Raw genomic sequence first — 23,056 nt, 5'->3', positions numbered from 1 at the left:
GTGGCAACTAGGGGCTTTTCACAGTAACTTCATTTGAAGCCTACTTGTGACAATAAGCGATTTTCATTTTCATTTCATTTCATTTGGTACGTCTCTCTTTGTTGGTTTTGGTTTAACTCTCTACTTTTCTCTTACTTTTACTCTTACTTTTGCTTTTGTGACAGCAGCTGTTTTTGTCATCCACACTTTGATACCACACCAAGTAAAATAAAGACATAAAGTTTTATTTACAGCATGATATATACACCGCCCAGTAAAACCCTACCGGGTTTCTGTTCTGGTCAGTGCCTTAATGGTCGAGCTTTTATGCAAAGGTAAATAGAGATTCCGTTCCCCTAGCTTATCCCGTATCCTCAGACTGTGACCCCTTGTTATCGACCCTCCAGCCAGAGGAAACAACATCTCTGATTCCAGTCTGTCCAGCCCTGTTAGAATTTTACATGTTTCAGTTAGATCTCCTCTTATTCTTTTGAATTTCAGTGAATACACACCCAGTCGACTCAATGTCTCCTCATACAACAATCCCATCATCCCAGGAATTAGTCTGGTGAGCCTTCACTGCACCCCCTCAATGGTAAGTATGTCCTTTCCTAGATAAGGAGGCCAAAGCTGCACACTTACTCCAGGTGTGGTCTCACCAAGGTCTGGAACAGCTGCAGTAAGACATCCTTGCTCCTGTACTCAAGTCCTCTTGCAGTGAAGGCCAATATATCATTTGCCTTCCTAATGGCTTGCTGTATTTGTATGCTTGCTTTCAGTGGCAGGTGTATTAGGACACCCATGTTCCTTTGTCCATCAACATTTCCCAATCTATCACTATTTAATTAATACTCTGCCACTTTGTTTCTCCATCCTAAGTGGATAACTTCACATTTATCCATGTTATACCGCATCTGTCATGTATTTGCCCCACTCACTCAACTTGTCTGAATCACCTTGAAGTCTCTTAATATCCTTCACACCGCACCTTCCCACCGTGCTTCATGTCATCAGAAAACTTGGAAATATTGATCGTAATTCAACCAAAACATTTGTCTGTCCAGTTTCAGCCACGCGGGGTGGTTCTCTGCAGCTGCTGTCATCATGGCTCCGAATACCACTTATCAAAGGGGTTTTCAGGGCATCATTCATCAACTGGTTCACCAACAGTTCAGTAAGATAGCTGAGGCACCGCCCAGGTAGAATGGCAATTTGTTTCAGGGGTTATGAACATGCTTTCCTCTCTCAGGATGACATGATTCATGCTCCAACCCCTTCCCCCACCGCAAGAGCACTTGCAATGCCTATCCACCAGCCAACCCAGATGGCTGCCGTCCAGGTTGAAATAGTACAATATGAAGTTGGGCTTTCTAGGATCAGACCTTCTTGGGTACACTCGCCAATGGAATCTGCACTATTCTCACTTCGAGGTCAGCAGCCTTCCATCACCCTTTCTGCAGCCACAGGGGAAGCACCTTGTAGGAGCACGAGTAGCGGCAAAGGCACAGGAAAGGCAAGCACTGAGAGGATGATTATACAAAGCAAAAATTAACTAATGATTGTTCTATAAATTTGGAGCGGAATGCACTTTTTCTGGGTGGTTATTATTTGTATGTTATTGGAAAGAGGATAATTTGATATTCAATCATATTGCAAAGATAAGGAGGAGAGACTGTAGGTGAATGAATTGGTGTGGTTAAGGTTACTGGTAGTGCTCATGAATTACTCAATTGCATGAGGCCCGTGATGATAGGCACTATGTTTTATCCTCTCTTCCTACTCATTTCCCTCTACTTCATGTTGTACTCCTCCTTCCTCTCCTCTGTGTTCTTCTCAAATTCTGTACAGGAATCCTGAACCCTTGTAGCTCAGTAGCCAGCCTTTTATTTCTCATGTTAGGTAAAGGTGACACAGGGGATTGCCACAGCATGAACATATTGTGAGTATGACCTGGATGAATGTTTACCGAAAGTGTGCTGCCTGTGGAATCCTTTTTGGCTGAAGGGAATGGTATACAGCATGAGGTCCACATAAAGCAATGTACTTAAAATAAAGTCATCATAGTCCCAGATGACCATAGGCTGCTTTGTCCTTCAAGGGGCAGAGCTGACTGGTAGTGGTTTAACCTGAAGATTGCCACACCTCAAGCAAGGGTCAAGGTTGAGAAGGCGGGGCCTTCATGAATAACCTCAGCCAGTACGGGAACTGAACCCTTGCTATTGGCCTTGTTCAGCATCACAAACCAGCTGTCCAGCCAAGCAACATGCTTACAGTCAATATCACCCTACACAATGAGGAAACCTGCATTCCAATCAACCCAGTGTTCTTACTCCACTTGCTGTCCCAAAGAAAAGGAATGAGGTGAATCCATCTCTCTGGAAAGTCCAAGTGATAGTGTACTGTAGAGCAGGGTTTTTCAAACTCAGGGGCGTGACCCGCGGGTGAGTTGCAGGCGGGTGTTGGGAATGTCGCGGAGCGATTAGTCCAGCCGTTCCTGTGGTGGTCCTGATCGTGGGAAAAGTGCCAAACAAGTGTTACCAGCTTTTATATGGTCATTTGCTGCAGCTGCCACTGCTGTCTTTGAAATGCCGATACAGATTAGGCTGCATGGAGTCTTACAGCCAGAAGTGGCAGCAGAGAGTAGGTCACATACCCTACACGTAGAATTGACGTGAAGAGCCGCCAGGGATGTGTTTTTGGTGCCAAATCAGGGAGCAGATTTGCTTCAATTTTGCAGCTGCTTGCAAGCAATGCAAGTGAACTTTTAAGATCTTGTTTTCTTTTTAAGTAAGAGATGGCCAGAGGCTCAAATAGGCAGTTTACCTATTGGAGAGGATCTCACAACGGAATCTGCCGGCGAGAGCTGCTCAGGAGACTCCAAGGCAGGATAGAGCAATGGTAATGTTAAGAACTCCAGGGCCTCTGGATAATGGCCCTGAAAAAATAAACTTAACTCAGAACAATAAGTATAAAGATGATTTCTTGAGGTATGGTTTTGTCAATTGTGACAATGCAAATAAGGAGGCAAAGCCCATGTGTGGAATATGCAGGGAAGTACTGGCAAATGAGAGAAGTTTCAGAATTTGAAAGAGAAGTGGTAAGTGAAAAATTCCTTTTGCGGTTGAGACCCCAGAGTCAGTTATTAACTTACAACTGACCTCAAACTAAAAGACTACACTGCTGCAGCTTACCAGTAATACCATATTAAAAACTTGCCAAAAGCCCAAGAGGCTCTCAGCATTCTGGTATCGATCTCCCAGGAGTATCCAGTGCTGAGTAAAACATGCATTTCATTGCTATTGCCCTTCACGACGACCGACGTGTGAGGTGGGATTTTCTGTTTTCATAAAGATGAAGACAGCACAAAGAAACTAGCTGAAGTCTGCACCTGATACGCACATGCCCTCTACTCCTTTGAACTGGATTCAAGTGAAACTGTGAGGACAAAGCAGGACTCCCTTTCGCATTAGAAGTTAAAGTGAACATAGCATGTGTCGCGAAGGTCGGTCGGCGTGTGTCACGAAGCATGAAGGCCGGTCGGCATGTGTCGTGAAGGTCGGTCGGCGTGTGTCGCAAAGGTCGGTTGGTGTGTTTCGCAAAGGATAGGCAGCGTCGGTCATGAAGGTCCGCCGTTTTGGCACCCGAAGGTTTGCTGGTTGCCAAAAGTGGGTCCCGGGAACAAAAGTTTAAAAAACACTTCTGTAGAATGTGAAATGTTGCTTGAGTTTCCAACAGCAGCTTGGAAAGACAGACACAGGTAATGCTGCTCTTGTCTTGGTTTGAACTTGCAATTATAGCTGTAGCAGTTGTCACATATCTCTTTAACAAAGGAAGACTTTTCAAGCATTGATCTTGCCTGAAGTTGAGGGAAAGGAATTGCTCCCTAATGACCATTGGCAGATATGTTATTGCTGACAGTACTTTTCCTTCCTCTACCATCAGTTGGTCCTACTCTGTGGAACCTCTCCTCAATGTCAGATCCAAAAAAAAGGCCACCAAATTCTGAAAGCAAATTGTTTCAATCCATGCATTTAAAATTAGCAAAAAAGTACTTCAAAGTTAGCCAGCCCACTCCCTGTAGACTGTTCAAACTTTAGGCTAATACAGAAAAGCTCCAGAAATGTATACAGTTGCATCAACGACCAACGGCCAGGATAAACAATCAGGGATACCTGTAGCAGTTCATGAACACCTTAACTGGTTGTGAGAATTGGTGAGGGGGAGGGGGCGGGGCGGGATTGGGTTGGGGTCCTTGTCCTTGTGACATTTAACATTATGTCCAGGTATGTGAAGTTAAGGCACCACATAAGCCGGAGAATGGTGTTAGAAAATAGCTTCATTAGCATCAATGCAGCATGTGTCTTTATATGTTGTTCATGGTTTGTAGGTGCGCACATGCAAATCCCTTTACCAATATGGCTTCCAGCACGCTTCCTTTTGGAGGTGCCATTTATGAACAATAGGAGGCTGCATAATTTCCAAAATATTTATAGACATTGTGAAAATACTGTACTGTAGCAAAAGTAACAGAGGAAAATATTTTAAGAGCAAAATGAGCACTTATTGATCTCAATGAGAAAGCCATTTTACAGTGAATAGTAGATTTTAATCCTGATTCAGTTAATCTAAGGTAGAACTTTTGTTGAACAAATTATTCCTCCAAAGTTTCCATATTGGCTTAAATAGCTGATCACTTTTGGGTAGCTGATCATACAAAGTACCAAGGTGTCATTGTCACTTCAATAATTGATTTCTACAATTGACGTCAAGGCCCTGTATAGTAAGTATGGCGGGTTGGGGGGGGGGGTAGGAATTAGCCCCAATTCTCTTAATTGCTATGAGTGATTCCTGTTACAAATCCCACATGTGGATGGCAGTTGATGACAGGATAGGGTTCAATTTCATGATACCTATAGGCTTGGTGGAAGCTAATTTGGATGAGACATCTGTCTATATTTATATTCCATCGCCTATTGAATAGTATATAAGATTCAGCATTTAAAAAAATCAATTACAAATTCCAGACCCAAATGCTGAATTGTAAACAGTTACTGAGCTAACCTTGTGCATCTGCTTGCTCATGCTGTAATGACATTTATTTCATGCAAACACCCTGATCTAGTTCAGAACAGTTAACTGGTCATCATGAGAGGTTGGAGTTCAGAGGCAAATCAGGAACCCATGTAAAGATCAGTGTCATCAGCTTAAGAAAGAATAAAAAATGTATATCTTCTCATGTTGTTACCTGCAGCAGCAAAACAGACAGCAACGAACTGCAGAATAATAGACCTGATCATACAACACAGTAAAGTATATTCTGTGATTTAAAAATCCCACTAAATAAAGAAATGTAGAAATTATTTGAATCTGATTGTGGAAGTGACACATGAAATTGGAAAGGTTTCTGACTTTAGCTGGTCCATTTCATTTAATATTTACTCTGTTGACCTGCTGTATTGTTTTGTAAACAATAACCTGCACACATATAGCCACATATGTTAATATAGCCATATTAACATTCAAAACAATCAACAGAGGTATGATGAAAGTCAAAGAAATGATAGCAGGGCATAAAAAACTAAACATTTTTTAAAGACATTTTTAAGGAGAGCCTTGAATAGGGATGAAGCAGCACAAAGATTTAGGAAGGAAATTCCAGAGCATGGAATTTTGATGGCTGAAGGTGTCAAGTGGTGGATGGGAAAAATATAACAGACTGGAATCAGCAATGGAGAATTAGGGCTTGAAGATCTGAAGGAAGGTGGGAGGGAGAGGTTGGGGGAATGGGGGTGCAAAGAGAATGGTCATGGAGCAATTTAATCCACTGCTTCTACCTTACTCAATTGTGTTCAATTTTTTAATGTAACTCTGGTTGCAAGAGTCCAGTTCATCGGGTTTTGAGCAGGTCAAGCAGTGACCAAATGACCGTGTGAGAGAACCTGCCTAAAGATCCAACAAGCTGGAAAGGTATGCTCAAAAAACAATGGGCCTGAAGGTAACAGACTGCTGGGACTCAAATTTTTCAGCCTCTGCAGTAAGAACATTTGTCCACTGGGGATCAATCAGTCACAGTGATCCCATTGCAGTTTTTGAGTTTACACATACAATTATTTTTTATGGACAATATACAATAAGCAGTTACATTTGTACAAAATAATCTGGTAAATGTTGCAGGTTTGATAACAATCATACAAAGCTAACATAGTTACGTATGTCCATTCAAATGCTGTTTGACTGTATTACCTTCCATTTCCTGTTACCTATCACGGCCTGTAACTTATCAATATGATGGCAACCTGTTTGTGGCAATATTTCTTTCTGACCATTTCCTTACATAATACTCAATTTGGAAATGGGAACAAATTTAATGTTGACAGAAAGCAAATATTGTCCCACAAATTTGATTAATTTGATTCAAAGAGTAGCAAGAAGTTTTTTCTTCTTTGAAAGGCAACCTTACTTCAGGTTTTAATAATAATCTTTATTGTCACAAGTAGGCTTACATTAACACTGCAATTAAATTACTGTGAAAAGTCCCAAGTCACCACATTCTGGCACCTGTTCGGGTACACAGAGGGAGAATTTAGAATATCCAATTCACTTAACAGCATGTCTTTCAGGACTTGTGAGAGGAAACCAGAACACCCGGAGTAAACCCACGCAGACACATGGAGAACGTGCAGACTCCACACAGACAGTGACCCAAGCTGGGAATCGAACCTGGGACCCTGGAGCTGTGAAGCAACAGTGCTACCTACCCACTGTGCTACTGTGCCGGTTTTGTGGAACTTTATAATGTAATGCATAGGTGTGAATAGTGCCAGAGTGTTCTTGGAAGGTTGCAAAAGGCATGTTAACATCAATGCTTTATTGGAAAGTACAAGAACACATTTGTTTTGTCTATTCTTCACACCCAGGCAGACCTATTTCCTGGGATCAAAGCAGGAAAAGTGGGTGTTATCCTGTTATGCCAGATTTCCATTCTTTTGTACTTCATGCACATGGTCAGGTTATTCCCAGATCACGGGCAGATTATGGCAACTGAAACAGACAATGTACTCAAAACAAGTGTAAAGACAAATGAATTAAGTAAGAATGTCTTTTGGATCTCAAATAACAGTGATGAAAGTAGGCCTTGAAAGTTATGTCCAAGATGATCAGACATGATTTGAGAAGGATCTCCCAGTAATATCCTTGCATAGTCAATCAGGCAACTGCCTCCATTGCAAATAAAAAAAGACTTCATGACTTCAGGATATTCCGAAGCACTTAAAGGGCAATGAAGTGCTTTTCAAGGGGGTGATCCTCCGGCCACGCTGTGCCGGAAAAGCATCTCGCCATGGCGCAGCGTGACAGGTGAAAGTGGGAGACCACACTCCCGGGATCTACCCGGCTTGCAACAATGGGCGGGATTACCTTTTAGCAAATCTGCATATTTAAGAGAGGCAGTAAGCCTTACTCTAATGTGCAGATTCCCAAGATACCAGTGGCATTGGGATTCAATCCCTTTGCATCGGGGACCTTGGGTGAGTGCCGTTCAGCATTGGTTCACACAAACCGGGAGCAGACGGAATGGCACTCGTGGGGGGGCTCCACGAGGATCGGAGGCCCCCAGCTGCATGCCCTTTGGTAGGGTGGTGCCCTGGCACTGCTGGTGCCACCTGGGTGCCCTGGCAGTGCCAGCCAGCATGGCATTGCCAAGGTGCCCAGGTGGCAATGCCAGGGTTCCAGGCTGGCATTTTTTGCACGTGTACAATCAGGCCGGGATTGCCCACCATGGGTGTTGGAACACTTCCATTTTGCATTCAGGTTGAGGGGGCGAGGTCGGGAATGTTTTGGGGGGGGGGCCTCGGAGATCGGGACACCCTTTTTAAATGCTACTCGCGACAATGGGGGGGGGGGGTTCTGGCAAGCAGAGCTCCTCATTGTAAAAAACGGCATATGTGGAGCCTTGGCCGCATGTTCCCCGTTTAGGCCCCTTAATCAAAGCGAGTTGCGTTGAATAGCCATATGTTTCTTGGCACTGTGAGTGCCAGGAAACACACGGCTAAATGCGCTCGCTCGGGGTCTTTGTTCCCCTTTGGGAAGATCGCACCCCAAGTAATTACTGTTGTAATGTAGAAATATGTCAGGGCCAGGAATGATGCTGAATAAGGGCCAAAAATCTCCTGGATGCTGTTTCTGGACAACAGCCCAAAATGACCCAAAGCTTGCAGCCATCACCATTGCTGTAGGCTTTGTAGGCCTTCCTTCCCAACAGTACTGTGGACGGACCTACACCAGATAGACTGCAATGATTCAAGAAGGTGGTGGCATGAGCACTAAATGTTAAAAGACAATTATGTTTTGTTGATCCGTAGGGCTAAATAGCTGGCTTTTAAAGCAGACCAAGGCAGGCCAGCAGCACGGTTCAATTCCCGGACCAGCCTCCCCAAACAGGTGCCGGAATGTGGCGACTAGGGGCTTTCCACAGTAACTTCATTTGAAGCCTACTTGTGACAATAAGCGATTAACATTTCATTTCAGAAGGATCATTTAGATCTGAAACATTAGCTCTTGCCGGAATTCTCCGTTTGGGAGATTAAGGGCACAATTAATTTCTAAGTGTCATTTTTGCTGCGTTTGGCAGGCTGTTTCTCGCCAGCTTTTTCAGGGAGATCCACACCGGTGTTTATTCACACTTAGGGTTCGATTTAATGGGGGGAAAAAAGAGTTGGGCTTCTCTCCACAGATGCTGCCAAACCTGCTGAGTTTATCTGGCATTTTCTGTTTTTATTTTTCGATTACAAGCATCCGCAGTATTTTGCTTTTACTTGGATGTTTTAAAGCGGTCCTTTAACTTAAAATTAAACAGTGGGCAGCACAGTGGTTAGCACAGTTTTTTTTTTTTTTTATAAATGTTTTATTGAAAATTTTTTCCCAAACAACAATTTTTCCCCTCTTACAAAGCAAACGCAACAATAACAATACAGAAATTTTAAACAATACACAAGTAACAAAACCCCTTTATCTTTGACCTAAACTAAACCCCCCCTCCCCCCCCCCCCTCCCCCTGGGTTGCTGCTGCTGGTCATCTGTCTTCCCTCTAACGTTCCCCTAGGTAGTCGAGAAATGGCTGCCACCGCCTGGTGAACCCTTGAGCCGATCCTCTCAGGGCAAACTTTATCTGCTCCAGTTTAATGAACCCCGCCATATCATTTACCCAGGCCTCCAGTCCGGGGGGTTTCGCCTCCTTCCACATGAGTAGGATCCTGCGCCGGGCTACTAGGGACGCAAAGGCCACAACGTCGGCCTCTTTCGCCTCCTGCACTCCTGACTCTTCCGCAACTCCAAATAGAGCTAACCCCCAGCCTGGTTTGACCCGGGCCCTCACCACCCGCGAAATCACTCCCGTCACTCCCTTCCAATACCCTTCCAGTGCCGGGCATGCCCAAAACATATGTGCGTGGTTTGCCGGGCTCCCGCCACACCTCCCACATTTGTCCTCCACTCCAAAGAACCTGCTCAATCTTGCTCCCGTTATGTGTGCTCTATGTAGCGCCTTAAATTGAATCAGGCTAAGCCTGGCGCATGAGGAAGAGGAATTTACCCTGCTTAGGGCATCAGCCCACATACCCTCCTCTATCTCCTCCCCTAGTTCTTCTTCCCACTTTCCTTTTAGTTCGCCCACCGACTCCTCCCCCTCTTCCCTCATCTCTCGGTAAATCTCTGACACCTTGCCCTCTCCGACCCACACCCCTGAAAGCACCCTGTCCTGTATCCCCTGTGTCGGGAGCAATGGAAATTCCCTCACCTGTTGTCTAGTAAATGCCCTCACCTGCATATATCTCAAGAAATTTCCCCGGGGCAACTTATACTTTTCCTCCAATGCTCCCAAGCTCGCAAAAGTCCCATCTATAAATAAATCTCCCACCCTCCTAATTCCCAACTGGAACCAGCTCTGAAATCCTCCATCCATTCTTCCTGGGGCGAACCTATGGTTGTTCCTGATTGGGGACCCCACCAGGGCTCCCCGCACCCGTCTCTGTCGCCTCCACTGTCCCCAGATATTCAATGTTGCCGCCACCACCGGGTTCGTGGTAAGTGGTTAGCACAGTTGTCTCACACAGACCCGGGTTCGATCCTGGCCCCGGGTCACTGTCCCTGTGGAGTCTGGGTAGGCACTCTGCTAAGAGTAAGACAAGGCTGGATGGCCTCTACTTTAATGCCAGGAGTATTAAAGGTAAAACGAATGAGTTAAGGGCGATGATTAACACGTGTAATTATGATATAACAGCTATCACTGAGACATGGTGGAGTGAGGAGCAGGATTGGTAGCTCAATATCCTGGGATACAGAATCTTCAGGCAAGACAGAGGAGGCATTGCATTATTAGTTAAGGAGGCAGTTACTGCAGTAAGGAGAGATGATATCTTCGAGGGAGCATCAAGTGAAGCTTTGTGGGCAGAGCTTAGGAATAAACAAAGGACAGCTATGTTGCTAGGTGTTTATTATTGACCCCAGATAGTCAGCGGGAATTTAAGGAGAAAATATCTGTGCAAATCGCGGAGGGGTATAAAAGTAATGAGAGGGTAATTATATTCGGTGATTTCACGTTTCCCCAAATTAATTGGGATAGCCATCATGTTAAGGCTCAGATGGAATAGAATTCTTAAAACGTATACAGGAGAACCTTTTAGCTCAATATGTAGAGGGTCCAAGAAGGGATGGTGCAGTGCTGGACCTAATTCTGGTGAATGGAGCCGGGCAGGTGGTTGATGTGGTGGTGGGGTTGCATTTTAGTGAGAGCGACCACAACATGGATCAATTTAAATTTGTTATGGACAAAGAAATAGACAAGTTGCAAAAAGAGATTTTGGATTGGGGGAGAGTCGATTTTAACAAAATAAAGCAGGATCTGGCCAAGGTAGACTGGAAAGAGTTACTTGTGGGGAAATCTAGAGAAGAGCAGTGGTGGGTATTCAAAGATGAAATGGGGAAGATACAGGCTCAATATGTTCCTTCTCGGGTAATAGGAAGGTGTAACAAACCCAGAGAACCATGGATAAGCAGAGACATTCAGGACACGATGAGAAGGAAAAGAAACACTTTTAAGAAGTAGAGGGAGGAAGTCTGCAGAGGCATTAGTGGAGTACAGAAAGTGCAGGATGGAGCTTAAAATATTAATTAGGATAGCAAAGAGGGGATATGAGAAAGCTCTGGCTAGTAAAAGTAGGGAGAATCCCAAGATATTCTCTCAGTATATCAATGGGAAGAGGATAACAAGGGAAAGAGTAGGACCCATTAAGGATCGAGGGAGAAATATGTGGCTAGAGCCAGAGGACATTGTGCAGGGTGTTGAATGAATATGTCACATCTGTCTTCATCCAAGAGAACGAGGAGGTAGTTATGGAACTCGGTAAGCGAGATTGTGAGGTTCTCGAACAAATTGTCATAGGGAGTGACAAGGTATTGGAGGTATTGGTGGGCTTAAAAGTGGGCAAATCTCCAGGTCCAGATGGATTATGCCTCAGGCTGCTGTGGGAGGCGAGAGAGGAGATGGCCGGGGCTTTGACCCACATTTGTAATTCCTCTCTGGCCACAGGGGACGTGCCAGAGGACTGGAGAACAGCTAATGTGGTCCCACTATTTAAGAAAGGTTGTAGAGAACTACAGACAAGTGAGTCTCATGTCAGTGGTTGGGAAACTAATGGAGAAGATTCTGAAGGAGAGAATCTAGCTCCATTTGGAGAGGAAAGGTTTGATCAGGGATAGTCAGCATGCTTTGTCAGAGGGAGATCATGCCTAACAAATTTGATTGAAGTTTTTGAGCAAGTAACCAAGTGTGTAGATGATGTAGTGCAGTTGATGTAGTTTACATGGATTTCAGCAAAGTCTTTGACAAGGTCCCACATGGGAAACTTATGAAGAAGGCAAATGCGCATAGGATACAGGGTGATTTGATAACGTGGACTCATAATTGGCTTTGCAGTAGGAGACAGAGGGTGATGATAGACGGTTGCTTTAGTGTTTGGAAGCCAGTGACCAGTGGGTACCACATGGATCCGTGCTAGGCTCCCTATTGTTTGTCATTTATATAAATGACATAGATGACTATGTGAGGGGTAGGATCAGTATCATAAAATCATAGAATTTGCAGTGCAGAAGGAGGCCATTCGGCCCATCGAGTCTGCACCAGCCCTTGGAAAGAGCACCCCACTTAAGACCATGCCTCCACTCTATCCCTGTAACCCAGTAACCCCAACTAACCTTTTTGGACACTAAGGGCAATTTATCATGGCCAACCCACCTAACCTGCACATCTTTGGACTGTGGGAGGAAACCGGAGCACCCGGAGGAAACCCACGCACACATGGGGAGAACATACAGACTCCGCACAGACAGTGACCCATGCCAGGAATCGAACCTGGGACCCTGGAGCTGTGAAGCAACTGTGCTAACCACTGTGCTACCGTGCTGCCCAAACAAATCATTTGAGACCTTCTACCAGGGGCTGTACACCTCCGAGCCCCCAGCAGGGGACTTGAGGATGAAGCAGTTCCTCGATGGACTGGACATGCCAGTCGTGGGGGAGGATAGGAAACAGGGGTTGGAAGCACTGCTAGAACTGGGAAAAGTCATGGAGAGTATCAACTCCATGCAGGCAGGGGAGGCACCTGGACCAGATGGATTCCTGGCAGACTTCAAGGATCAGCTACTGCGTGTTCTTGATAAGTATGTACCGGTCAGGCAGGGAGGAAGGCGTTGAGCGAGGGAACCGTGGTTTACCAAGTGGAATCTCTTGTTAAGAGGAAGAAGGAGGCCTATGTGAAGATGAGGTGTGAAGTTTCAGTGGGGCGATGGATAGTTACAAGGTAGCGAGGAAGGATCTAAAGAGAGAGCTAAGACGAGCAAGGAGGGGACAGGAGAAGTATTTGGCAGGAAGGATCAAGGAAAACCCAAAAGCTTTCTATAGGTATGTCAGGAATAAGCGAATGACTAGGGAAAGAGTAGGACCAGTCAAGGACAGGGATGGGAAATTGTGTGTGGAGTCTGAAGAGATCGGCGAGATACTAAATGAATATGTTTCGTCAGTATTCACTCAGGAAAAAGATAATGTTGTGGAGGAGAATGCTGAGCCCCAGGCTAATAGAATAGATGGCATTGAGGTACGTAGGGAAGAGGTGTTGGCAATTCTGGACAGGCTGAAAATATATAAGTCCCCGGGACCTGATGGGATTTATCCTAGGATTCTCTGGGAGGCCAGGGAATAGATTACTGGACCTTTGGCTTTGATTTTTATGTCATCATTGGCTACAGGAATAGTGCCATAGGACTGGAGGACAGCAAATGTGGTCCCTTTGTTCAAAAAGGGGAGCAGAGACAACCCCGGCAACTATAGACCGGTGAGCCTCACATCTGTAGTGGGTAAAGTCTTGGAGGGGATTATAAGAGACAAGATTTATAATCATCTCGATAGGAATAATATGATCAGGGATAGTCAGCATGGCTTTGTGAAGGGTAGGTCATGCCTCACAAACCTTATTGAGTTCTTTGAGAAGGTGACTGAACAGGTAGATGAGGGTAGAGCAGTTGATGTGGTGTATATGGATTTCAGCAAAGCGTTTGATAAGGTTCCCCACGGTAGGCTATTGCAGAAAATACGGAGGCTGGGGATTGAGGGTGATTTAGAGATGTGGATCAGAAATTGGCTAGCTGAAAGAAGACAGAGGGTGGTGGTTGATGGGAAATGTTCAGAATGGAGTACAGTCACAAGTGGAGTACCACAAGGATCTGTTCTGGGGCCGTTGCTGTTTGTCATTTTTATCAATGACCTAGAGGAAGGCGCAGAAGGGTGGGTGAGTAAATTTGCAGACGATACTAAAGTCGGTGGTGTTGTCGATAGTGTGGAAGGATGTAGCAGGTTACAGAGGGATATAGATAAGATGCAGAGCTGGGCTGAGAGGTGGCAAATGGAGTTTAATGTAGAGAAGTGTGAGGTGATTCACTTTGGAAGGAATAACAGGAATGCGGAATATTTGGCTAATGGTAAAGTTCTTGAAAGTGTGGATGAGCAGAGGGATCTAGGTGTCCATGTACATAGATCCCTGAAAGTTGCCACCCAGGTTGATAGGGTTGTGAAGAAGGCCTACGGAGTGTTGGCCTTTATTGGTAGAGGGATTGAGTTCCGGAGTCGGGAGGTCATGTTGCAGCTGTACAGAACTCTGGTACGGCCGCATTTGGAGTATTGCGTACAGTTCTGGTCACCGCATTATAGGAAGGACGTGGAGGCTTTGGAGCGGGTGCAGAGGAGATTTACCAGGATGTTGCCTGGTATGGAGGGAAAATCTTATGAGGAAAGGCTGATGGACTTGAGGTTGTTTTCGTTGGAGAGAAGAAGGTTAAGAGGAGACTTAATAGAGGCATACAAAATGATCAGGGGGTTGGATAGGGTGGACAGTGAGAGCCTTCTCCCGCGGATGGAAATGGCTGGCACGAGGGGACATAACTTTAAACGGAGGGGTAATAGATATAGGACAGGGGTCAGAGGTAGGTTCTTTACGCAAAGAGTAGTGAGGCCGTGGAATGCCCTACCTGCTACAGTAGTGAACTCGCCAACATTGAGGGCATTTAAAAGTTTATTGGATAAACATATGGATGATAATGGCATAGTGTAGGTTAGATGGCTTTTGTTTTGGTGCAACATCGTGGGCCGAAGGGCCTGTACTGCGCTGTATTGTTCTATGTTCTATAAAACATTTGCGACACACTGGCTGCACACCTGCGGGAAATGTTCACAGATTCATTGGTGAGGGGCACCATGCCGCCAACACTGGCACAAGCCTCAATCTTGCTGATACCCAAGAAAGACAAAGACCCAACAGAATGCAGGCCTTACAAACTCATCTCACTGCGAAACGCAGATGCGATCATCAATAAATAGACCGACGTAGAAAACACATCATTCGTAACATGCCTTCAGGCTATCCACAACTGTTAACTTCGAGAGATAGATACTGGGGGCAAAAATAAATAAAAGGGCAGTAACAGCAATTGGCAAACCACAATTCCTTTTAAGTGAAAAATAATAAAACATTGCGGACTGTAAAAAACGTCAGCACGGTAGGATAGCGGTTAGCACAATTGCTTCACAGCTCCAGGGTCCCAGGTTCGATTCCTGGCTTGGGTCACTGTCTGTGCAGAGTCTGCATGGTCTCCCCGTGTGTGCGTGGGTTTCCTCCGGGTGCTCCGGTTTCCTTCCACAGTCCAAAGATGTGCAGGTTAGGTGGATTGGCCATGCTAAATTGCCCTTAGTGTCCAAAATTGCCCTTAGTGTTGGGTGGGGTTACTGGGTTATGGTGATAGAGTGGAGGTGTGGGCTTGGGTAGGGTGCTCTTTCCAAGAGCCAGCGTAGACGCGATTAACAGTTAACAGTTGTGGATAGTCTGAAGACATGTTGCGAATGATGTGTTTTCTACGTCGGACTATTTATTGACGATGGGCCGAATGGCCTCCTTCTGCACTGTAAATTCTATGAAATCTATGAATTATTAGTCTTTTACAACCCGAGAAAACTGAAGAAGGGCTTTTCTGCCAATGTAGAAGGTATCAACTCTAAAACAGCAATTCACACACTCAGTGCTGCCTGTGCTTTGTCTGGGTGCTGTTGAACTGTTCGGCCAATATCCCCCAGTCGTGGATGAGCCGTAATTTCCTTCAGTTAAACACTTGGAAGAATTCAGTCCCGGTCACAAAGTCCATGCTGTTCACAATCTCAAGATTATTTTTGACCCGAACTGAAGTTATTGACTCACCCTGAAGCTGCAGCCGCTCAACCCAGCTAGCTGGTGATGTGTTTTCCATCAGTTAGCTGGGAGACTAACACTGAATATGTTTACATGAGGAAATTGGACATTTTAAATAAACACCCAAAAATATTTTATATACTATTTTTAAAAATTTTACTCCTGCACCCCAAACATTCACTTATGTGTGTGTGTGTGTGTGTGTGTGGGGGGGGTTAGCATTTGACACCATTGGTATTTCGCTAAGTGTGGACAGAAAGGAACAGAAAGCTCGAAATGTTGTCCTTCCTGGCTTGGACATGCTGAAGTCAACAGCACAATGAAAGGAACCGAGTCAAAAGGCCATTGAGTTGAAATGTTGACTGTTCCTCTTTCTCCAGAACTGCTGCTTGGCCTGCAGCATTTTCTGGTTTTATTTCAGATTCCCATTAGCCGCAGTATTTTGCTTTTACGTGGCTTGGAAACCACTGCTGCCTGGCATTGATTAATTCAAGACATATCGGAGGCAGAACCTGTTTGTTATCTTCCTTGTCTGCAGGATTCAACTACTCGTTGAATAAGCTTGCTGAACCACCAGGAGCTCAGAGAAGTTTAATTAACACTTTTTAATGCAGGCAACTGAATAATAAATGTGTCCTCCTGCCTCTGTCTCGTCCAAAACAGAATGATTTTATTTCGGACACAGAGAATTTCACGAATTGTTCCAAACCTCGGAGAGTGACAAGTGTGAAACTTTTCTGAACAGAGAGTTCGGAGTTTCTCTTTCAGTCTTGCCTTTGGTTATTGAACACAGACAAGCTCGGTGGGACCCTGTCGATACTTTAAAAGGATGCTACAAAAGTGCAATGTTGTTGTTGCCGTCGTGGAGTAAACGATCGTGTGAATTTGGACTTGCTGAGTGTGGGGGCAAATGTTGCTACAATAAAATGAGACGGTGTTGGGAACATTTTCATTCTTAACCTCACACCCGTCCCAGTTAAAAAAAAGAAAGGGAGGTTAAAGTCACCTTGCAGTCTGCGTTTATGCATGTGATCCAATGAATATTTAACTACTTACAATGGAATTTTTCATCATGGCTTTCACTGTGAAACCTTCAGTTACTCTATGATCCTTCTTGGGTCTTTGATACATTGATGCCAGAAGTTTCTGGTTGCCCTTTTCCAGTGTGTAGGCAGCTGGCATTTTATTTGTTGTGAGGACAGAGTAGCAGTAAGACACCTCCCACTGAACAAAATTCCGCTGTTGTATTCCTCTTGCGGGCGGTTCTGACTGAAGCTTGGTTCACAAACAGCTGATGGTTTTCCTGGCAGCTCCGTTGCTAAGGGAGACGTGTTAAACAAACGGCGTCATTTCCGCCTCCTCAGAACCCCGCCCCGTTATTTCAGTTTGACAGCTGTGGCGCGCGCGCGCGGGGTGGCGGCGCGCGCGCGGGGTGGCGGCGCGCGCGCGCGGGGGGGGGGGCGCGCTTATGTTGGAATCAGGCCGCCTCCGCCTTCAGGAAACCTTGAAAACATTTTTACTCTGCAAATGTTGGGTTGGGCGGTTATAAAAATAAAATCCCCAAAAGGACCCACAACTTTCACACTGAGCAGAACGCTTTGGTCGACATGTTGCTTCCCGGCTCCTCGCACCTGAAGCTTCCCCTGTCCGCCAGGACTTCGCTGTCACAACCGGGTTCACTGGATCCTGTGAGCCACCCACCCCTTGGCTTCCACCAAACCCTCACGATCTCTGAGGCCCCCTTGACCTTTGTTTTCAAAATCGTTCTTAGGATGTCCTCAGGCAGGTTCTTGTTGCCCATCCATCACGCCGCTCATACTGTAAAGCCCCTGTATTTCCAAACTGCCCTGACCTCCTCCCGCGCTCTTGGATTCCCCCATCTCAGCGCTCGAGCCCCTGTCGCTCTCCCTTCCCCTCCCCCTTTGCCCTCCCTTCCCCTCCCCCTTTGCCCTCCCTTCCCCTCCCCCTTTGCCCTCCCTTCCCCTCCCCCTTTGCCCCCTTCCCCTCCCCCTTCCCCTTTGCCCCCTTCCCCTCCCCCTTTGCCCCCTTCCCCTCCCCCTTTGCCCTTCCCTTCCCCTCCCCCCTCGCCTCCACTCCCCTCCCCCTTTTCCCCCCTTCCCCTCCCCTTTGCCCTCTCATCCACTCCCCTCCCCCTTTGCCCTCCCTCCCCCTCCGCAATCCCTGTTCCTTTGCCCTCCCCCTCCTTTTGCCCTCCCTCCCCCTCTGCAATCCCTGCTCCTTTGCCCTCCCCCTCTGCCCTCCCTCCCCCTCCCTTCCCCTCCCCCTTTGCCCTCCCTTCCCCTCCCCCTTTGCCCTCCCCCTTTGCCCTTTCCTCCCCTCCCCCTTTGCCCTCCCTTCCCCTCCCCCTTTGCCCCCTCCTCCCCTCTTGCCCTCCCTTCCCCTCCCCCTTTCCTCCCCTCCCCCTCCCCCTTTGCCCCCTCTTGCCCTCCCTTCCCCTCCCCCTTTGCCCTCCCTTCCCCTCCCCCTTTGCCCTTTCCTCCCCACCCCCATTGCCCTCCTCCCCCCTCGAGCCCTTGTTGGTAAACAACCCTGCAGCGCAGGGACGAGAAATCTTTAGCACGCAGGCGCAGAATGACCCAGCCGGCAGGCTTTTGACCATAAATCGGACAGTTGATGTGGCATAAAATTCGGGGGCTCTGCCCAAATCTTCCAACAACTCCCCCCTCATAGAGCTGAAGTGATCAAAGAAATGATCGGTAGGTGACGACTTGCAACAAAGCCGCCTTCTTGCTGGGTCTTGTTTAAATGTGCCAGTGACACTTGTGCCTCTCAGATCTGTTAGGCCAAACATTCACTTTACATTTTAGAAAACGGGGATTTTAACGAAAGGAAATGTGGGGGAAAGGATTGAGGAACCATCAAGTATAAGAATTTCTGAATTTAATTCTGAATAAAATGCTTAATTTAAAAATAAATCCTCCCCGGCGGGGAATTGAACCCCGGTCTCCCGCGTGACAGGCGGGGATACTAACCACTATACTACCGAGGACCAGATGAAGAGACGTCTAAATTTTACAGTAGAAGAAGGCAGTATAGGAAATTGTAATGACAAGACTACCAGGTTTCAGAGGGAATTTTCCAGTCAGAAAATAGATTAAATTTAATATATCCAGTGGTTTAGTAAGTTTTGTACATAGCTTTACATGTTGGAATTCAATGTCAGGGAAATGAGTAAAACTGGTCTTGATTACAAAAAATTGTCATCTTATCAGCTTGCTCCAAAGTGAGTCACAACTCATTCAATTTTTAAAAATAGATACATTCTAATCGACATATTCAGTGCCTTGTTATCTATTCTCGATACAATCTGCATTGTGTATCATAGCATCCCGACAGTGCAGAAGGAGGCCATTCGGTCCATCAAGTGAAGGATAGGATTTCTGAGCATCTGGAAAGACACTGCTTGATTAGGGATAGTCAGCACGGATTTGTGAGGGGTAGGTCTTGCCTTACAAATCTGATTGAATTCTTTGAGGAGGTGACCAAGCAGGTGGATGAAGGTAAAGCAGTGGATGTAGTGTACATGGATTTTAATAAGGCATTTGATAAGGTTCCCCATGGTAGGCTTCTGCAGAAAGTAAGGAGGCATAGGATAGTGGGAAATTTGGCCAGTTGGATAACGAACTGGCTAACCGATAGAAGTCAGAGAGTGGTGGTGGATGGCAAATATTCAGCCTGGATCCCAGTTACCAGTGGCGTACCGCAGGGATCAGTTCTGGGTCCTCTGCTGTTTGTGATTTTCATGAATGACTTGGATGAGGGAGTTGAAGGGTGGGTCAGTAAATTTGCAGACGATACGAAGATTGGTGGAGTTGTGGATATTAAGGAGGGCTTTTGTCGGCTGCAAAGAGACATAGATAGGATGCAGAGCTGGGCTGAGAAGTGGCAGATGGAGTTTAACCCTGAAAAGTGTGAGGTTGTCCATTTTGGAAGGACAAATATGAATGCGGAATACAGGGTTAACGGTAGAGTTCTTGGCAATGTGGAGGAGCAGAGAGATCTTGGGGTCTATGTTCATACATCTTTGAAAGTTGCTACTCAAGTGGATAGAGCTGTGAAGAAGGCCTATGGTGTGCTCGCGTTCATTAACAGAGGGATTGCATTTAAGAGCCGTGAGGTGATGATGCAGCTGTACAAAACTTTGGGAAGGCCACATTTGGAGTACTGTGTACAGTTCTGGTCACCTCATTTTAGGATGTGGAAGCTTTGGAAAAGGTGCAAAGAAGATTTACCAGGATGTTACCTGGAATGGAGAGTAGGTCTTCCGAGGAAAGGTTGAGGGTGCTAGGCCTTTTCTCATTAGAACGGAGAAGGATGAGGGGCGACTTGATAGAGGTTTATAAGATGATCAGGGGAATAGATAGAGTAGACAGTCAGAAACTTTTTCCCCGGGTGGAACAAACCATGACAAGGGGACATAAATTTAAGGTGAAAGGTGGAAGATATAGGAGGGATATCAGAGGTAGGTTCTTTACCCAGAGAGTAGTGGGGGCATGGAATGCACTGCCTGTGCAAGTAGTTGAGTCGGAAACATTAGGGACCTTCAAGCAGCTATTGGATAGGTACATGGATTACGGTAAAATGATATAGTGTAGATTTATTTGTTCTTAAGGGCAGCACGGTAGCATTGTGGATAGCACAATTACTTCACAGCTCCAGGGTCCCAGGTTCGATTCCGGCTTGGGTCACTGTCTGTGCGGAGTCTGTACATCCTCCCCGTGTCTGAGTGGGTTTTCTCCGTGTGCTCCGGTTTCCTCCCACAGTCCGAAGATGTGCAGGGTAGGTGGATTGGCCATGATAAATTGCCTTTAGTGTCCAAAATTGCCCTTGATGTTGGGTGGAGGTGTTGAGTTTGGGTAGGGTGCTCTTTCCAAGAGCTGGTGCAGACTGCACTGTAAATTCAATGATAATCTATGATTAATCTAAGACAAAGGTTCAACCCCAAATCTCATAGCATCCCCATAATAGAGTGCAACGATACTTTAAGTGCACTCATCGGGCTATCCTAATGAAATACTCCCTGGCCACTGTTACTCACCTTAGTATGATGACACGAGGTAAACACTTGTTGAATATTTGGTGCATGATATATTAATAACATTAGCAGATATAATGCTGTGTTTTGCTCTGCATGCACTGTGGATTTCTTTTGCTCTTAATAATTGAAATGGGCTGCCTCTGGGTACAGCTGTGTAACTCTAGTTAAATTACTTAAATCGTCCACAAAGTTACTAACATTTATCCCACTCCTTGCGCAAAGCCACAAATGTAGAAGAAATTCCCATGTTAATAACTTCCGTGAAGTATTGAGATTCTGCTGGAAAAAGCTTACATGAATTCTATATTTGAACAACAAAGAACAAAGAAATGTACAGCACAGGAACAGGCCCTTCGGCCCTCCAAGCCCGTGCCGACCATGCTGCCAGACTAAACTACAATCTTCTACACTTCCTGGGTCCATATCCCTCTATTCCCATCCTATTCATGTATTTGTCAAGGTGTCCCTTAAATGTCACTATCGTCCCTGCTTCCACCACCTCCTCCGGTAGCGTGTTCCAGGCACCCACTACCCTCTGCGTAAAAAACTTGCCTCGTACATCTACTCTAAACCTTGCCCCTCTCACCTTAAACCTATGCCCCCTAGTAATTGACCCCTCTACCCTGGGGAAAAGCCTCTGACTATCCACTCTGTCTATGCCCCTCATAATTTTGTAGACCTCTATCAGGTCTCCCCTCAACCTCCTTCGTTCCAGTGGGAACAAACCAAGTTTATTCAACCGCTCCTCATAGCTAATGCCCTCCATACCAGGCAACATTCTGGTCAATCTCTTCTGCACCCTCTCTAAAGCCTCCACATCCTTCTGGTAGTGTGGCGACCAGAATTGAACACTATACTCCAAGTGTGGCCTAACTAAGGTTCTATACAGCTGCAACATGACTTGCCAATTCTTATACTCAATGCCCCGGCCAATGAAGGCAAGCATGCCGTATGCCTTCTTGACTACCTCCTCCACCTGTGTTGCCCCTTTCAATGACCTGTGGACCTGTACTCCTAGATCTCTTTGACTTTCAATACTCTTGAGGGTTCTACCATTCACTGCATATTCCCTACCTGCATTAGACCTTCCAAAATGCATTACCTCACATTTGTCCGGATTAAACTCCATCTGCCATCTCTCCGCCCAAGTCTCCAAACAATCTAAATCCTGCTGTATCCTCTGACAGTCCTCATCGCTATCCGCAATTCCACCAACCTTTGTGTCGTCTGCAAACTTACTAATCAGACCAGTTACATTTTCCTCCAAATCATTTATATATACTACAAAGAGCAAAGGTCCCAGCACTGATCCCTGTGGAACACCACTGGTCACAGCCCTCCAATTAGAAAAGCATCCTTCCATTGCTACTCTCTACCTTCTATGACCTAGCCAGTTCTGTATCCACCTTGCTAGCTCACCCCTGATCCCGTGTGACTTCACCTTTTGTACTAGCCTACCATGAGGGACCTTGTCAAAGGCCTTACTGAAGTACATATAGACAACATCCACTGCCCTACCTGCATCAATCATCTTTGTGACCTCCTCGAAAAACTCTCTCAAGTTAGTGAGACACGACCTCCCCTTCACAAAACCATGCTGCCTCTCACTAATACGTCCATTTGCTTCCAAATGGGAGTAGATCCTGTCTCGAAGAATTCTCTCCAGTAATTTCCCTACCACTGAAGTAAGGCTCACCGGCCTGTAGTTCCCTGGATTATCCTTGTTACCCTTCTTAAACAGAGGAACAACATTGGCTATTCTCCAATCCTCCGGGACATCCCCTGAAGACAGTGAGGATCCAAAGATTTCTGTCAAGGCCTCAGCAATTTCCTCTCCAGCCCCCTGGAGTATTCTGGGGTAGATCCCATTGACGAATGTGATATAAAATAGTTACTTTAGAGATATTAGTTACTGTAATGTAGAGATAGGCCAGTCTCATTCTGGTGAGTTCACAGACAAAGGATTTCAGACCGCATGGCAATGCAAGGAGGAGGTGTGTCCACCAAAGGAGAAGAAAAGGATGCTGGGTAATAGGGGCCAGAGGAAGGGATTGGAAGTGAGCCAATTAGAGTGTATGGATAGGTCAGGAGGGGTATAGGATGACCTATGGGAATCGTGTATGTGAAACTTGATGCCAGTTGTGTGAGTAGTAGAGATCCCTTTGTCCTACAGGCTCACTTGATTCCGGAGGTGTACGAAGCAAGATGTGCTTTGTACTTGCTGTGAATTGAG

General features: G+C 45.9%; 2 protein-coding genes and 1 non-coding gene across 9 annotated transcripts in view; 1 reads left to right on the top strand and 2 right to left on the bottom strand.

The window, feature by feature from the left end:
- Positions 1 to 17,062, bottom strand: part of LOC140419803 (parkin coregulated gene protein homolog) — a 671,928-nt gene extending 654,866 nt beyond the window's left edge. Inside the window, exon 1 of one of the 2 annotated variants that reach the window (XM_072503824.1) lies at positions 16,821 to 17,062. In XM_072503824.1, the coding sequence (XP_072359925.1) occupies positions 16,821 to 16,946 (126 nt within the window). In that variant the 5' untranslated portion in view covers positions 16,947 to 17,062. The remainder of the gene's footprint in view (positions 1 to 16,820) is intronic. The other variant, XM_072503816.1, reaches the window with a different exon arrangement.
- A 1,234-nt stretch (positions 17,063 to 18,296) lies between these two features.
- Positions 18,297 to 23,056, top strand: part of prkn (parkin RBR E3 ubiquitin protein ligase) — a 1,727,639-nt gene continuing 1,722,879 nt past the window's right edge. For 2 of the 6 annotated variants that reach the window (XM_072503795.1, XM_072503757.1), the window contains exon 1: positions 18,301 to 18,481. Coding sequence is in view for 5 of the 6 variants with exons in the window: in XM_072503757.1 (XP_072359858.1) it covers positions 18,475 to 18,481 (7 nt within the window). In the remaining variant the exon portion in view is untranslated. Of the gene's footprint in view, positions 18,482 to 23,056 lie in introns of all 6 variants that reach the window. The other 4 variants (XM_072503765.1, XM_072503792.1, XM_072503774.1 and 1 more) reach the window with 4 other exon arrangements.
- trnad-guc (transfer RNA aspartic acid (anticodon GUC)) lies at positions 18,703 to 18,774 on the bottom strand. The gene has a single exon. It is a non-coding gene; the product is annotated as a tRNA-Asp (tRNA).

This window comes from Scyliorhinus torazame, chromosome 1 (assembly GCF_047496885.1).
Source record: "Scyliorhinus torazame isolate Kashiwa2021f chromosome 1, sScyTor2.1, whole genome shotgun sequence".
NCBI lineage: Eukaryota > Metazoa > Chordata > Chondrichthyes > Carcharhiniformes > Scyliorhinidae > Scyliorhinus > Scyliorhinus torazame.
This window is presented reverse-complemented; position numbering and strand designations above follow the sequence as displayed.